The sequence below is a fragment of the Sinocyclocheilus grahami genome, unplaced genomic scaffold (assembly GCF_001515645.1).
Source record: "Sinocyclocheilus grahami isolate Dianchi unplaced genomic scaffold, SAMN03320097.WGS_v1.1 scaffold178.1, whole genome shotgun sequence".
In the NCBI taxonomy this organism is placed as follows: Eukaryota; Metazoa; Chordata; class Actinopteri; order Cypriniformes; family Cyprinidae; genus Sinocyclocheilus; species Sinocyclocheilus grahami.
This window is the reverse complement of record NW_015505357.1, coordinates 1,943,510-1,961,115: the sequence shown is the minus strand read 5'-3', so window position 1 is coordinate 1,961,115 and position 17,606 is coordinate 1,943,510. Positions and strand designations below refer to the sequence as shown.

The 17,606-nt window shown below is 34.9% G+C and overlaps 2 protein-coding genes and 1 long non-coding RNA gene across 3 annotated transcripts in view; 1 reads left to right on the top strand and 2 right to left on the bottom strand.

The window, feature by feature from the left end:
• Window positions 1-1,494: 1,494 nt before the first annotated feature.
• On the top strand, window positions 1,495-7,502 carry LOC107594003 (DAZ-associated protein 2-like). Its single transcript, XM_016283934.1, has 4 exons — window positions 1,495-1,678; window positions 2,928-3,043; window positions 3,485-3,736; window positions 5,312-7,502. The coding sequence occupies exons 1-4, from the start codon at window positions 1,666-1,668 to the stop codon at window positions 5,438-5,440; spliced, it is 510 nt and encodes a 169-aa protein (XP_016139420.1). The 5' UTR covers window positions 1,495-1,665; the 3' UTR covers window positions 5,441-7,502.
• LOC107594004 (uncharacterized) lies at window positions 6,424-13,474 on the bottom strand. Its single transcript, XR_001610132.1, has 4 exons — window positions 13,257-13,474; window positions 11,344-11,397; window positions 10,857-10,910; window positions 6,424-9,499 (listed from the first exon to the last, which is right to left on the bottom strand). It is a non-coding gene; the product is annotated as an uncharacterized lncRNA (long non-coding RNA).
• Window positions 13,475-14,360: 886 nt separating this feature from the next.
• LOC107594002 (bridging integrator 2-like) overlaps window positions 14,361-17,606 on the bottom strand; it is a 5,164-nt gene continuing 1,918 nt past the window's right edge. The window contains exons 5-13 of the mRNA XM_016283933.1: window positions 17,129-17,224; window positions 16,923-17,030; window positions 16,652-16,737; window positions 16,486-16,561; window positions 16,297-16,379; window positions 16,091-16,195; window positions 15,317-15,785; window positions 14,516-14,594; window positions 14,361-14,423 (exon numbers count right to left, since the gene is read on the bottom strand). Of these exons, the coding sequence (XP_016139419.1) occupies window positions 14,526-14,594; window positions 15,317-15,785; window positions 16,091-16,195; window positions 16,297-16,379; window positions 16,486-16,561; window positions 16,652-16,737; window positions 16,923-17,030; window positions 17,129-17,224 (1,092 nt within the window). The 3' untranslated portion in view covers window positions 14,361-14,423; window positions 14,516-14,525. The remainder of the gene's footprint in view (window positions 14,424-14,515; window positions 14,595-15,316; window positions 15,786-16,090; window positions 16,196-16,296; window positions 16,380-16,485; window positions 16,562-16,651; window positions 16,738-16,922; window positions 17,031-17,128; window positions 17,225-17,606) is intronic.

Here is a 17,606-nt window from a genome sequence, read left to right as displayed (position 1 = left end):
TGCTGCAGAAAAGCATGCAAAATGTAATGTGTAACTGCCAATGTTGGGGAAAGTTACTTTTAAAAGTAATGCATTACAATATTGCGTTACTCCATAAAAAAGTAACTAATTATGTTACTTAGTTACTTTTTATGGAAAGTAATGCGTTACGTTACTTTTGCATTACTTTTTAAATCTGGACAGGGTTTGCTTATTTGATTTTAAAATAAAAAAGTTATATTTTTGGCAAATATAAAAGCCTTTTCACACCAAAAGTGAAATGAATAAGCCTCAGGCTGAAGGGAAAGTAAATTTACGTCCGTACAGTAGAATGCAGAAGAAGAAATTTCAACACACTTCAGCAATAAAAAAAGACACACAAATGTTTGTCTAGAGTAATTTGTGCTTATTAGTACGGTTGAACTGGATCATCGAAGGTCAGAAGCAAAGACATTGGTTAATAGAATGGGATTAAATACATAAAGGATATTTGCGTTGTTTAATTAACATTTAATTATTGCAGGTTTGCGTCATATTCTGAGTTGCATTATTTTTATTCATTTTGAGGAATACTGAATCTGTGTTTCTTTTTGTGGGAGTGAAATGAATTAATGCATATTCATATTTATTTTGAACTACAGTAGCATCTTCTGATTTCTCTCAACATGGGGACAGGAGAGCCGTCAATCAATACATTGAAAAAACAAAAAAAAGTAACTTGCGTTACTTATTTGAAAAAGTAACTCAGATATTCTCTTGTAAATTAAAAAGTAATGCGTTACTTTACTAGTTACTTGAAAAAAGTCATCTGATTACGTAACTTGCGTTACTTGTAATATATTACTCCCAACACTGGTAACTGCAACACTCATTTCAAATATAGTGGAGTAAAGAGTACAGATACTCTTTCAAAAATGTAGTGAAGTAGAGAGTAAAAGTTGCTAATATATTTGATACTCAGTACAACTACAAAGTACCCGAAAAGATATTCAAGTACAGTAACTAATTACATTTACTCCAATACTTTACACCTCTGTTAAATTTGGACATTTGAAACAGCATGTGAAGCCTTGCTCTGATCTGACATTTATTAGAAGTACTCTTAACCTGAAATCACAGTCCGAAATGTTAGTTAAAATCTACCTTGTCTGCATGTTTGCTAGTGTAGTGTTATTACAGAAATATTAAGAGCTTTTTGAACTAGGCGTTTGAACCCGACATAAAAACCATTTGAGAAAATACATAATTGTGTAACTGGACTTTTCAAACTCCTATAATTACAGAGATAAGGTAGCCTATGGCCTTTGTGCCAGATTCCATCTGTGACACCTGCCCTACGTACAAACACAAATACACGTAAATACGTCAAATTCCATATATATTCTATAATTTTATGATCTATACAATAACGTTTATTTTCACAGTACAAAGTGGGGCTTACTGAGACTTTCGTTTTTGCGATATTATGAGTCACGAGTTCCTCTTTAACAGGGAGTGGCGTCCAAAAACTGACGCGTGCGTGATGTAGCTCCTCCCAACGCAAATATACTCAAAGCTTAGCCCGACGAAAACAAGGAAGTAAGACGAGGAACTTTGAGCAAACCTTGTATTTATTGTCATATAAACGCAGAATTCGGTCTGTTGAAATTCTCGTCCCGTAGAATATATTATCTACAGTGAAGAACAATGAACAACAAAGGTAAATACGCGATCACCTCCGCTCTTCTGCTATTTTGCTTAGCCGCTTCCTAGCAACTACCAATGGAGTTAGCCAGCATAACTGACTTACATAACAAACGACTTAACACACTGAACTGATTATGATTATGTGCCAAAACATCTGCCATCGACTGTCTCCTGACGGACACTGTAGTATTTAACGCGGTAGTGTCTTTTTTTAGCGGACCGGGTAATGTTTTGGGCTGAAAACGGGTAAAGGGAGATTAGCTTGGCTGCTACAGCGCGATGACGTGATCGGAAAGGTGACCTCGTTAAGAAAGCGAGACGCTCACAGCATCAGTTTAATCATTCAGTTAATCTCATTTAAACGTGTTTCATCGATATACTGTGAGGTGTTTATTCAAGAACCGTTTGTCTTATTTTTTCTATCGTAATTTAGCTGTCAGTGAAGACTGGCCTTTTTGTCTCTTGTTTGTTTGTGTGAGGCTTAATGCCATTTATTGTAATACGTTTCCACATCCATATGTGTGACCCTAGACCACAAAACCAGTCTTAAGTGTCAATTCTTAGAAATTGAGATTTATACATCAATCGTAAAGCTGAATAAATAAGCTTTCCGTTGATGTGTGGTTTATTAGGATCGGACGATATTTGGCCGAGATGCGAATATGTGAAAATCTGGAATCTTGAGGGTGCAAAGAAATCAAAATATTGTGAAAATCACCTTTAAAGTTGTCCAGATGTAGTCCTTAGCAATGCTTATTAACAATCAAAAATGTTGATATAGTTTTGATATATTTATGGTAGGAAATGTACAAAATATCTTCATTGGATATTGTCTTTACTTAATATTCTAATGATAAAAAATCATTTTGACCCATACAATGTATTTTTTGGCTATTGCTACAAACATACCCATGCAACTTGAGACTGGTTTTGTGGTCCAGGGTCACATACGTCTTATAGAAAGCCATTTGTCAATTATCATTTCTGTTTTGTTCAATATCACAAAACCTTTAAAAAAAAAACATGTCTGGGTCACTTCAAAATTATTTTTATTCTTTTGGCAATGCATTTTAATTTTTAAAATGTAATCCACATTTCAAGCCGGTCTACTCTAGTTTAAGGAAAACCTCTGAATGGTTTCTCTTGGTCAGTATCTTTAGTACAAAACCAAAACATTGCTGGCTACTTTACAGTAAATCACCTTAAGCCTCTGTTGTGATATTAATTTTAAACCATCACCTGTCTTTTTTTTCTCCATTCAGGTTCATATCCACAATCTGTTTACCCTCAGCAGAGCACAGCACCCGTTTATCCGCCTGCTATGCAAATCCCTTCTCAGGTGTCTGCATATCCAGATGCCCCTCCTCCATACTCTGAGGTAACCAGTACAACTTACTCATTATGTCAATGTACAATATCTCATTAAAGCATTCAAGTGGGTCTTTTTACAATGTCACATTTTAATCTAGTACTATATAAAAAAAACTACTTGTTTTGGACGGAAGCATTTTCAAAAATGTATGTTTCATTACTCAAGATTGCATGCTAAAGATTCCCGCTAAAGATTCTAATAAAATGTATGTATAAAAGATGTAAATGTAATAAAAGATATCACTGTTTGATAAATTGTTAATTTCATTAACTATAACTTTAGGCTATTATACGGTTGCAGATTTGTGTTTACCTGCATTTTAAAATGGCTTTGAGTGCAGCTAATTAAAAAAAAAAAAACTTTTTAGATAAATTCTGTGTTTATTCCATACAAAAAATGGTTACAATAATTTACGGTTTCAAATTTTGAAATGTTTCCCCCTCGCAGGTTTATCAGCCCAGGTATATGGCTCCTCCCCCAGCCCCTGGACAGATGCCCCAAATGACCTCAGCTTACCCTGGTACTCAGATGTACATGCCCATGCATGCTCAGACTGTGCCAATGGGGGCCATGGCTCCTAATGTCCCAATGGCATATTATCCGATGGGGCCCATGTACCCCACTGGTTCCACCCTCATGGTGGAAGGCGGATTTGATGCAGGAGCTCGCTTTGGGCCTGGCACCAGTGCTTCCATTCCTGTGAGTATTCCCAGTAAACATCTAGGAAGTACTATGCATTTAGCAGCCTACAATTAAGGGAATAGTTCACCCAAAAACCGGAAATTTGCTAAAAACCCACTCTCAGGCCATCCAAGATGTAGATGAGTTTGTATCTTCATCAGAACAGATTTGTAAAAAATGTGGCTTTATATCACTTGTTCACCAATGGATCCTCTGCAGTGAATGGGTGCCGTCAGAATGAGGGTGATAAAATTACAATAATCCTCATGACTCCAGTCCATCAATTAATGGCTTGTGAAGTGAAAATCTGTGTGTTTGTAAGAAACAAATCCATCATTAAGATCTTTTAATTTCAAACCTTTGCTTCCAGCTAAATATGAGTCCATAATTATTATTAATGCCTCCAGTGAAAAAGTTGTTTAGTCTGAATCAGAAGAGAAATATGCACAGATCAAGCACAGTTTACAAGCAAAAATAGTTCTGTGGATTTTGATGTGAGAGGACAACAGGAGATGGACTTTTTCCGCTGGGGGAAGCATTATTATCATATTTTTGTCAGACACAATGGTTTAGTTAAAACATCTTCATGGATTTGTTTCTACAAACATGCAGCTTTTCACAAGATGTTAATTGATGGACTGTGATCTTTTATCAGCTGTTTGAACTCTCATTCTGATGAAATTCTAAATATCTGAAGAGAAATATGCACAGATCAAGCACAGTTTACAAGCAAAAATAGTTCTGTGGATTTTGATGTGAGAGGACAACAGGAGATGGACTTTTTCCACTGGGGGAAGCATTATTATCATATTTTTGTCAGACACAATGGTTTAGTTAAAACATCTTCATGGATTTGTTTCTACGAACATGCAGCTTTTCACAAGATGTTAATTGATGGACTGTGATCTTTTATCAGCTGTTTAAACTCTCATTCTGAGATGTGATGAAATTCTAAATATCACCAATTTTTTTTCAATGTAGAAACTATCTATATATCTTGGATAGCCTGATAGTGAATACATTTTCACCAACATTTCATTTTGGGGGTATTTATTCCTTTAAGCAAATCCAGTTGATGTTGCAGGACCTATTCCGATTTGATTTATTGAGATGTGGGACAAAACATTTTATGTATATGTTTATTAGGTATTTAAGATGTATTTAACCATGTCATCATAATATGTTAAGAAATTATTTAGGATTTTTAGATTATTTCCTTCATTTTGTACAAAATCAGGAAAATTATGTGATAAGGAAAAAAAAAATGTTTTCAACAAAGTCAGCTGTCAACCTGTAAGACTTTTTCGTGAGAATTATTTTATGAAAATAGAAGTAGGAGGTTGCACTAAACATGTTTACACATTAATAAAAAATAAATAAAAAACATCACAATGTGTTTTTTTTCACACTTCTGTAGCCTGTTTTGTCCCTTAACTCAACAGTCCACAATACTCAGTGTGAAATTCCTTTCAGGTTCAGTCTGTTCTGAGATATTATAAGTTATGACTTTACATTTTCTCTTGGCATAGATGTGCCTGAAAATGTAGCTGATGAAATATGTATTTGATTTACATATTTGTCTTCACATTCAAGCCTCCACCTCCTGGACACCTCCCTAACGCGGCTCAGATGGCAGCCATGCAAGGTGCAAATGTGGTGATGTCACAACGTAAGGGCAACTTTTTCATGGGCGGCTCCAGCGGCGGTTACACCATCTGGTAACAGTGAGCACCCCACTGGGCCTGGACCGAAGCCCTCCTTCCTTCTCCCTGGTTCCCTTTACCTGTTCTCCCACCCCTGCCTCCTTTGGGGCTGCTTGGCTAAGCCACAATACTGATTTAATCTAATGGAATGTAATATTTTAGAGCCCCTTACTCAAGGTACAATACGCCGCTGTTGATATAATTGTGTAATATCGCAATGACATAATGTATAACACAATTATTGCGTATTCACAATTAAAAAGCGCATGATAATTGTAAGTTGGAACTTCTAGTGATCATATGTCATCTACCATATTTATCGGTTGGCTAATTTAGAGAGTAAACAACTTTGAAGGTGAAGACCAGGTCATTTTTACCTTTACTGACTCTTACAACTTAATTTTTACAGTACATTTTCTAGTTTTTGGTCGTCTTCTTGAGCCAGAGATCATGCCAAGAGAACTGCCGAGTCAGTTTGATCATCAAGTAGCTATGCACTTGAAACTTTCTCTTTGAATAGTATGCTTAACTACGCCTTTCATTCATATTATTAAGGTCTTGTCAGATATGTAAAATGCAGATTTAAGCACTCTTAAAGAGAAAGATGTGTTTACAACTTCAAACAATGGCGGCGTATCGTACCTTTGGGCAAGCTTATATAAATGTTATCAGGTGCCAAAACTGCACCATTATTTAAAAGCAAAGGAATTTACATATGAATGAACCTAATTGCAGTAAAAGAGAGAGTGAACAAGATTAACTAAACTGGTTCAGAAAAGTAGGATTTAGTTTTTTTCAATATTTCCCTTCCAATGTCGGATACCCAGAGCTGTACATTTAGCCATTTCACTTAGTTTAGCGTGTGTTATGTGTGTTCCAGCTATATGTGCTTCTAAACAAAATTTTTAGCATTTTCCACAAAGGTAAAGTTGTTTACAGAGGTCAGGGCTTAATCAAGAGACAACTTAAATTCAGTATTTTAAACGATTTGGCACATCATGCTTTTTTTTTTTTTTTTTTTTGTGGGGAGCTGCTTGTACCAAAGATTTTCGCTTTTTGTAAGTCTTCTGTCATAGTACATCTGCACACAGATTCATACTGAAATAAATAAACATATCATATTTAGATGATGGTGATTGCTTTCCGGGCAGAGCAAACCACTGCCGTGACTGCATTTTCTAGGGGTTGTGTTTTAAAAATATATAAATGTTTCCTAGTTGCATCTTGATGTTTCTGCATGCACTTTTCAGTAGTTTTGTTCTTAATAAAGAATTTTCATTGTTCAATTTTTTAGGAGTACTACAGGATTAATTTGTGCACTGTCAACCAATTCTGAAATGTTTTTGCAGATTTCTTTTGTACATATGCATTTAAATACGAAGAGCGTCAGTTATAATTGGTTCTGCATTGATGATTTTCAAAGCAGTGCGGTAATACGTAGCAGCAAATACAACGGCTGAGAAATCGTGGTGTTTATTAGTAAATGTAATGCAAGGGATTAAAGTTTTGCTCTCGTCTCTAATGTGATTTTGAAAAATACCTATCAAAAAAGGAAGGAGTTACACCAGCAGTTGTCTCCACTGCTTTTTATGCTTCTAATTTATTTAATTGCGAAATCTTCATTTCTACTCCCAACAGTGATAGAATGACCTTCAAAAGCAGCCGTTTACTCTGCGACACTACACGCTTAAGCTCTGTAGCAGTTATCTGTATTAGATGTGACCGTAAATCTAAAATGCTGCTTATTTTGCTAGATAGCACAGAGGTGAAATGCTTATAAATGCTTACTTAGGTTTATTCTCCGTATATTCACTGGTATCAAAATTATTTTTGGTCACTATACTATATATATTTTCTGATTGAATTTGAAAATATAGGAAATGCTATGCTAGCCTGGCAAATGGGGCTAATTTTTTAGGCTTTACATGTATCAGGTGCATCACTGGGTATCCGACACTACAGTACCGTTCTAAAGGTTTTGCCCATTTGAATAAAAAAAGACCATTCAGGTAGATTTTCTCTCTGCAAATAAAGGAAATACATTTTTTGATGTAAAAAAGAAAAACCAAAAAAAAAAAACATGCCAAGTATGCTGGCATTGCCTTAGCACCATTTCTATAATTTTCTGTGACGTAGGCTTCTGACCTGGTAGTTTCCTAACCTGACTTTATGCCATTCCTTATTTAATCCCATTTCATTTATTCTTACTTTGCTAGGAAAATAACATAAGGCAAAAAAACATGGGGGCAAAGCCTTCAGAACTCAATATCCGTTTCAACTTAGCGCAGCATTTTATCATGGCATGTGGCACCGTGTGTTTGTGTATGCAATGTAGCGGATACACTGCTTATCTTGAGCCTCAATACCATGACAGTCATGGATGGTATACGTCTTTGTGGGCACTACAGTTCAGGGAACCCTTTTGATTATATATATATATATATATATATAATAAAAAGATAATGATGGGTTAGAATGGATGCACACTGCAGCATCAAGGAACCGAGGTCCTTCCTAGTTTGCTACATGACAAAATGGTCTCCAATGAAAATGTGGTGCACTTAACTTTTTTTATACTAAACCTTAAGTATAAAACAAAATTTAGAATAAAAGCTATTTTGAATTTTGACAATCGGTGTTGTAATATGTCTTTCAATGTTTCATGTTTATATTTTTGTATGCTGGTTTGTATATTTGGCGGTTTATCTCCAGGTCATTACAAATGTTTGTCAAAAGTCACCAATTCACATTCACTCCAATGCAATAATGACTCTAGATCTTGGAGATGATGCATTATCCAAAGTCTTAAAGGAAGTTAAATATCTTACAATATATCATTTTTGCACTGACAAAACTATTAGCACAGAATTAATTTCTAATTAAATCTAAATTTTTGTTTTACTAGCAATTTTCAACTAGCTAGACACTTGTATTTGACATTGTATTATAATCAATAACTGCAGTATCATATTGATAGAGCAATTAAAAAAATATTACTCAGAATCCGACATATAAATTACATTCATTTTCATAACAAGTAACATACCACTGTAACCCTGCACAAAAAAAATATCAAGTATCATATATGCATCTGATATTATGATCAGCATGTGTTTGTTTTACAAATAATGACAGCGGTATTATATTTGGCACTGTTACAGCATGCCTATGTAACAAAAATACATTTTGAATTATAAAATGTCAATAAAAAATAAAAGTAAAATACATTTAAATGTTTTACAAGGCACTGTAACAGTGGACTCTCCAACTATCCATAATCTAAGAGTTCTGCCAATAAAATAAATTTTTTTTTTAAAGTAATAAAAAGCTAGGCAAAATTATCAAAGTGAAAAGGCATGTTGAAAAGCCGCAAATTAACACTATATTGACTTAAAACCGAATAAAATAAAATTAGTACAGTGCCTCCAATGTTTTCCATTTGATAGAGGTGCAGTGCTACTTATGCTACCTGAACGCTAATAATAGCTGATAAAAACTCCATAATTACTGATAAATTATTTGTTGATAACTACTGCATATGAACTTTCTTGTCATTTCTGCTGAAGCAGCGAGTTTGTTTTTTGAGTGAACTATAAACTACATACAAAGGCATAACAATTTGACAGCAAAAAATGATTGTCTCAGTAACTGACAGTAACTTTACCATACGAAACCCGATGGTGAGCTTATTGACCTCATGAATAAACAACTTTTTACTTCTGGCTTATCCTCCCAACATAAAACTCGACCTGTATCCCTTCAACCAAACATTCTTTCATACAGCACAGACTAGTGGTTTATGTCCCATATGTCTTGCACATACACCTCTCTACATAGACTATTTAGATGTCTTCAGCAGTCTACGCGTATCGATCATGGGTTAAATCCCCCTGATGCTAAGCAGTTCAGATGAAGTATTCCTTCTTGTTTTCAGTGACGGTGTCATTGTAGACCTGGTCAGGGTCCACTCCTGGAGCAGGCTCACCTGCGGTTCTGTAAACACCCTTACTGTGGCACAAGTATCTGTACAGCAGGAACCCACAGATAACAAGAGTCAGCAGGATCAGGGCAATTGCCACTTAAAAAAAAGAAAAGAAAAATCATTTTAAACAGCCAGAAATATGCAATAAATCAAATGAAGAAAACAGTACTCTTCAAGGTTGCACTTTATTTTGATGGTCCCCTTTACACATTCTGTTGACTATACATAACTTTACACGTCAACTAACTCTCATTAGAGTACTAGTAGACTGTAGTTATTTACAGTTAATATAATGTCTGTTAAGAAGCCATCAAAATAAAGTGTTATCAGATATTAAGCAAAGACAGTCTACTATAATGCTATAATGACTGGTAGTTGCCAAGTTTCTTTTAGTAAACAAAAAAAGGAACCATTAAAAAATGTGTTAACCTCAAAATATATTTAAAAAAAAAATATATATATATATTCTGAAAGTAATTTTAGAGGCTTTAGAATGAAGATATACAGTAAGTATAATTAAAATCACATATGATTTAAGAAAAAATTCAAAGTTGTGCATGTTTCATATGGCATTATAAATAAATACACAATATATATGAAATAATATATGTAATTGATATAATATAATAAAGTATGATATACACAATCCAACCTGACAGATAATGCCAAAACAAGTCAGAATAAAAGTCGGCAAAATAATTGAATTATTGTTATATAATAAATAAACATGACAGTTTAAAAGTTTTGACCTCTTTTGAGGAAATGAATACCTTTATTCAGCAGGGATGCATTAAATTGATCAAAAAGTAACAGTAAAGACATAAAATGTTATAAAATACTTCTATTTCAAATAATGCTGTTCTTTTGAACTTTCTATTCATCAAAGAATTATGAAAAATAAGTCTATTGTGGTTTTCATAACAATATTATGCAGTTTTCAACATTGATAATAATAAAGGTTTCAGCATATTAATGATTTCTGAAGGATTATGGGACACTGAAGACTGGAGTAATGGTTATTGAATAGTCCGCTTTGCAATGACAGGAATAAATTACCCTTTAAATATATATTAAAATAGAAAACCGTTATTTTAATAATAATGGTAGCAATATTACTGTTTTTACTGTATTTTTGATCAAATGAATGCAGCCTTGGTGAGCATAAGAGATGTCTTTCAAAAGAAAATCTTACAGTACAATATATAAAACTGATCACAAGCACAAATCTGGGTGCAAACTGGAAGTTGTACATGACGCATGACCCAAACCAGATCCAAAGGCTTGAAGCTGGAGTCAGGTGGCAAACCTCTAATATGTAACATTATCATGACACCTGCTGGCAAACACTGTGTATATTGTGTATTCCTTTACTATCGCCACAAAAGCTTTCTAGGATTGTCCAGCACAATATATAATTCCTTGTCAATAGGGTAATACACTAGACGTCAATTACCTCCAATGACAGTCATGCCTGTTTGCGGTGGAGCTGCAGTTGTTGATGCAACATCTATCCATGAGAAAAAAACACAACACTGAAGGTGACACACAAAACCTGTATGTCAAGATTACATGCAGTAAATGTGGAATTACAACCATTTCCAGCTAGAGAGACTGTTCCGCATTGTTGAGGAGTAATCAGATTAGGAGAAATGCAACATGGCACGGTGTTAGGCATTAACTGTGCATAGATTTTATTTAATGCTTAAGCATCGCCTCCAATGAAACATTTCTAGACCCAAATGAGGTCAGTTTAGACTAGTGTACAAGTATTAAGTAAGCAAAATAAATAGTGCTAGTGCCCAGATTATGTTACACCAGCCTATTACAATGTTCAGATTCAATGTTTGATATGAGTGACACACCCGAAGCCTGTGAGGGAAACTTTTAATGCTCTTCAAGCAGTTTGCTCTTTATATTAGAAGACAAAGTGTAGAACTTACCAGTAGGTGCAATGCTAGTCATGGTGAAAGTCATAATTGTATTGAAATGGACACCTATATGGAGCAAAATAAACAAGTGTTGACTCATTTCAACATGAAAATTATAGTTCCAACTGTTACTTTTTACAAATATGTGTTTCTGGAACAGACGATGACTTAAGTAAACTTCCGTTTAAAAATGAACTAAATGTGGACAAACATCACTGGGATGTGAGACAGATGTACTGCATCACTCAACCTGTACAGTGTATGTCCCATTGAGGCCTATTGGTGTTGTTTGAAAAGAGGGACACTTATATGTGGGTGGAGGAATAGGAAATTGTGTATTCAATTTTATGTGTTTCTGGAACAGACGATGACTTAAGTAAACTTCCGTTTAAACATTAACTAAATGTGGACAAACATCACTGGGATGTGAGACAGATGTACTGCATCACTCAACCTGTACAGTGTATGTCCCATTGAGGCCTATTGGTGTTGTTTGAAAAGAGGGACACTTATATGTGGGTGGACGAATAGGAAATTGTGTATTAAATGTCCAGGGACGTAAATATCATTATGACTTTTAGAAATGTCTACATCTTGACTTTTTGAAAGATAAGTACTTTTCAAAGACTCATGTAAACCTGCTTTTTAAAAACAATTCTACAGCTATACATCACAGCTTAAGGGTCATTCTATAAAACGGGTGCTTCTAGTTTGAGATGGTAATTTTTGAAACATTGTGATGCATTGCGTAATTATAAATTGCACATTATTAATTGCACATAATTGCTATTTCAAGCTAAATTAAAGGTATAGTTCACTCCAAAAAAAAATCTCAGGTTCACTCACTGCTCACCCTCAGGCCATCCAAGAGATGAGTTGTTTTTTTACGTTAAAAACATCTTGATGGATTTGTTTCTTACAAACAAGCAGCTTTTTGATTTACAAGACTTTAATTGGAGTCATGTGGATTACTGTGATGTTTTTATCAGCTGTTTGGACTCTCATTCTGACGGCACCCATTCACTGCAACAACCCCATCAACATCTTGGATGGCCTGAGGGTGAGTGCATTTTCAGCAAATTTTTATTTTTGGTCAAATGTTTCTGTAATGCTTTTTTACATATTTTGGACCACAATTAAGCTTGTTTTGAAATAGTAATGTGATTGACAAGCATACAACAAAAAAATACACTGTGTTTGGAATTTCACTTGACAATGACAAACTATTTTATTTATTGAATTACTATTTTGAAAAATGAAAAATGATGCTCCCCATAACATAGGGACACAACTTCAACATCTTTTTAATAATATATGGAGATATTATTATTATTATATATTACAACGACTATATATATAATAGGATAAAATGCTATGCCAGGTCAGATAAGGGATGGTGAAAGATAAAATAATTTATTTTTCTTTTTTTATGCTGTGGTAAGGTAACATGTCAATATTAATATACATAAATGTTTGCATTAGCTTTTCATTATTTAACTAATATTTACCCACTTGCATATAATGTACACAAACGCACCCGTTTTGTCTATTGACCCTTAAAGTTGTAAATAAAACAGTCACAAGTCTAAATTGAATCAACTTTACTTCTTACAAATCTCGCAGGGTTAAAACACAACGCTCATTTTAAACGGTTCTCATTGTGATGTACGCTAGCCAGGTAACTTACACCACACACAAAGCTAGAGGTGCGCACCGGCGAGTTTGTTTGTTTGTAGTAGAGACAACCTAAAACTGTAATCCACACGATTCCGTTTATTTGATTTGATCGATAGTAGTCGGAAATCCCCTCTCACACTGTGAACGATCACTTTAAAGAGCTGTAAAACTCATAATCAGCTGTTCAGCCATTCGAAACCGTCAGATGTAACGTTGCTTCCAGCCCAACAGGAACCAAAAAAACTTACCTGCTTGAGTGTCAAAGTCGCGGATAAACTACTTTTAGTTGAAGATGCAGATCACTATTATCAAAGTTAAACTTCAGACCGAGAAATCATGGATAGTAAGCAGTGTTCAAGCCAAAGCAGAACAGTATGAAGCCGCCACAAGCTCATCCACAAAACTGTCTTGAGTGCGCGATGTCCGATTTGTGAAGGAATCGTTTACTTGATTCGGATCTTTGAAGTGAATCAGTTGAACGAACTGGTTCACATTTCCAAACTGAACGATCCGTTCACGAATAGGACTGAATTCTGAGCGGGTTTCGAGTCAAAACCGCTGAACGATTTATTCGAACACAACCGTGATAAACCTGGATTTGAAAAAGTGCTGGAAGTAGGTTTACAACTTGAATGTATGGCAGTTTTATCAACGCACTTACAAACATGGCCTACACAAACAGAGTCCCTTAATGTAAAATAACTGCATTTATTTATTTTTTACTATTTTATTCAAACATGTCAATTTTGTGACTAAACTATATAAGTACTGTTTAGGCCTAATGTAGCCTAAACGCAAAAACAAATGTTTGGTTATTAAATGATTTTATGTTTTCATGAGCTATATCATAGCTGCAATAAACTGAACTGGGGCACATAAAATAAAATAAAAACTCACTAAAAAGGGAATAGAAAAAAACTAATAAACTACATTTCGCTTTTATTAGGACGTTTCATTACGTCCAGATGAAAGGTGATTTGGATCATTAGTTTAATTGCTTAAGTGCGTGATGAAAAAATGTAAAAACAATAGGCAACTGAGTGGCAAGTAAATTTGTATTAATTTATTTAATGATGGATGATTGTCAAGTAGCCTACGTTATAAACATTTGTTCCTTTGATCAATTAGATACATATAGGTCATATAGGCTATTGAGTTATGTATCTAAAAACATTCAAATCCTGAAGGAAGACCACCACATACAGTAGGATAAAAGACAATCCATGAAAGTGATTATATTCTAAAAAAAAAAAAAAAAAAGCTGTTCTTGAATTAAACCCCAGAATTTAAATATTTATCTGAAAAAAAAAAAATCTCAAAAGACCAAGGAGGGAAAAAAAAATACAAGAGTACAGCATTTTACATCCTCTGTTGGGTCCGATTCCAGTGTATTGCCAATAAACTCTGTGTCTTCTCTGTAAACAGATATGAAATTTAAATGAGAAACACATGAAACATATCAGCACAACATGAGTGTGAGTTGGAAGTGCTCTCAAATTATGCTGACCTTTTGTCTGCTATTTAGGGGTCTCTGTTGTCGCTCCCTCCTTCACCTCTCCTGACGGATGGTCACCCTTGGTAAGAGCCTTGAAACAGGTCAAACAAATAAAAATTATACCTTATTCGGAGTTATATTTTGGTTTCTTTAAGAATGAACATAATGGTTATGTTCAGAATGAAATACTAGCCTGCTAAAATGACTGAACACTGCAGTATACTGTATACTATCTAATATGTTTTTCAAACCGTACATAAAATAGTAAGAGCCATGAAAGGAATTGTTCGGAATTGTTAAAAAGCATGGCTATAAATACCTACGGGCTCATTTGCCAGACTGCAAATGAAAATGTTACAACAGATTTTTACTTTCTATTCATCAAAGAATCCTAAAAAAAAATGAAATACTGTTTCCACACAAATATTAAGCAGTACAAACGATTTCAACATTGATTATAATAAGAAATGGTTTTTGAACACCAAATCAGCATATTATAATGATGTCTGAAGGACCATGTAACACTGAAGACTGGAGAAATGATGCTGAAAATTCAGCGTTGCCTTCACAGGAATAAATTACATTTTAAAATATATCAAATGTAATTCTGTTTTTTACAATATGAATGTTTTTACTGTATTTTTCATCAAATGATGCAACCTAGGTGAGTGAGTATAAGAGACTACAAAACATTTTAAAAAATCATAATTATTCCAAACTTTAAAGTGTAATGACAAACAGTAGTTTTTGTCTCTCTCTCTATAATATGCACTTATGTATTTTATAATGTGTTTGCACCTTCACAGAACTCACATTGTTTGAAGCCTCAGCTTGTTCCACATCTGATTTAATGTCACGAGCTATTCCATTCTCCACACCTGAAGGCCCATCGCTCCCCACCTTCTCAGGTGATTTTTGATCTTTGATCTTGGCGCTTTCAGCGATATTTGAGTTTGGTTTCAGTTCATTCTCATCACTGTCCTCCTCAGAAGACTCCTCCTCGTTTGGCGTCTCTTGATCGGAGGCTTGCGAGGACTTCTTTTTGGCTTTCTTGTCTTCCTCCACTGGTTTATCTTCAGAGTAGCAGGTGTTATCCGGCTGTGGCTCATGGGGCGAGGGACCTTCCTCTGTAGGATAATCTAATCTTGTAGGGCTGCCTTTTGCATCTTTGGCACCAGAGACGTTCCCATAAAGGGGTTGAGGGCTGGTGGGGCTTGTCTGCTTAGGGCTGTATGACCCATATGTTGGTCTGTCAGACCTAAAACTAGATGAGTTGTCTCTCCTGTAATAGAAAATGTGCAGAGAAATATGTTTGAATCTTATAAGAAATATCCCGACAAAGATACCACATTATTCTTATTCTGGCCAAAATAGATTGTATTAAATAAATAAACATACAACCACTAGTAAACAGGCACTTTGTGTAATTTTAGACTTTTGACTTAACATTTTAGAGTAACTCATTGCTTGAACCATAAATGGCAACACTTGTCTTTACATTATTAATCATGCACATTCACCAGCAGATGGCAATAGTTCTTTCTAAATCTACAAGGCAACGAGAGAAACTGAACTGATGATTTTTACCTTAGAGATCCCCTGGGGTTGTAGCTCATGTGGAAATCATAAAAGCTTTTAAGTGATCTTGGGGACAACGTGTCTCTAAATGACCTTCTCTTCAAGGAACCAGCACTTAAAAGGAAAACAAAAAGAGTAATTTGGTAAAATAAAGTATTATACTACTGATATTTAACTTAAAAATATATGGACGAACAGACTATAAAGCCATATACCGGTTGAAGTTCTTCACGACAAAGCTCTTGTCTGGATACTGGGTGCTCAGCTCTTTCATCACAGTCTGTAGAACCTCATTGTTCTTGATGCCAAAACAGAAAAAAATATATATCTCGGGTAGTTGCAGAACATGAGGAATCACTTTTTTTGTTTGAGCCGAGTATTTTATTTTAAATCATTTGGTTAACCTTGGTAAGTTCCTTGTAGAAGATGTCTCTGAGGTTGCAAATGGCTTGGAAGACTGTGACATAGCATCCAATGCGACTACAGAATGCAGAACAAATGGGAATTAATAAGGGTAATGGACATTAAGATTTAAACCAAATCTACAATAAAAATAACTCAAAAAGTCACCTGTCAAATAGAAGAGGCAGTTCCAGCTTCAGCTCCCTGTTCATGTCCTCAAATATCACCTTTGCTGCGTTCATCTCATCCTCTGCCTATAAAAACAACAGCACCAAGGAAAGTCCTATACATTTGGTCTTCATTCAATCTGAATCATGTCAATATGTTGCTAGAAATTATTTCATGTTTGGTGGAACTTATCAGTAAGCCTATGAACAAACTTACTGGGTGAGTGTTTCTCTATGTCGGGCAGAATATTCTGAAACATGTCATATAATACCTTTCCAATTTTGATATCATCCTTCTTTTTAGCATTCTGCAGCCCTGTCAGGTGATGGCGAGCAGAATCATTGTCTACGAGTTTCCTGTTTCGCTTGGCCACCTTTTCCTGAATCATGAAGAAAAATAGTTTACAAACTGCATTTAAAAATGATTGAAAGCTTTGTGCAAGCTGCATTTGCCAGTATGTGAGGCAGCCGTCGTTACCCTGACATCTGGAAACTGGCTCATGTAAGACTCCGTTGTGATTAATGCCTGATCATGCAGCTTGTCCTCATAATCTTTCCACAGAAGGTCTTCTCCCTTTGGAACACAGAGAGCAACATTTGTATTAATATAGGTAATTATAATTGAAGTGTGTGTGTGTGTGTGTGTGTGTACTTGTTTATGCTACATTGTGGGGACCAAATGTCCCCACAAGGATAGTAAAACCTGAAATTTTTGACATTGTGGGGACTATTTTTGTTTTTAAAAATAGTAAATGTTTTCTGTAAGTGGTAGGTTTAGGGGTAGTGTTGGGTTTATTGATAGAAAAAAAACATTTGGTCAGTATAAAAGTAATAGTCATCAATGGAAAGTCCCCACAATTTACAGAAACAAACGTGTGTATGTGTGTGTATGTGTATACACACACATACATACACACACACACACACACACACACACACACACACACACACACACA

What these genes read in the sequence shown, in the direction of transcription:
- LOC107594003 (XM_016283934.1), top strand. An exon ending in CCCCTCCTCCATACTCTGAG is followed by an intron (nt 3,044 to 3,484) that starts GTAACCAGTACA and finishes TCCCCCTCGCAG; the next exon opens with GTTTATCAGCCCAGGTATAT. An exon ending in GCACCAGTGCTTCCATTCCT is followed by an intron (nt 3,737 to 5,311) that starts GTGAGTATTCCC and finishes TTCACATTCAAG; the next exon opens with CCTCCACCTCCTGGACACCT.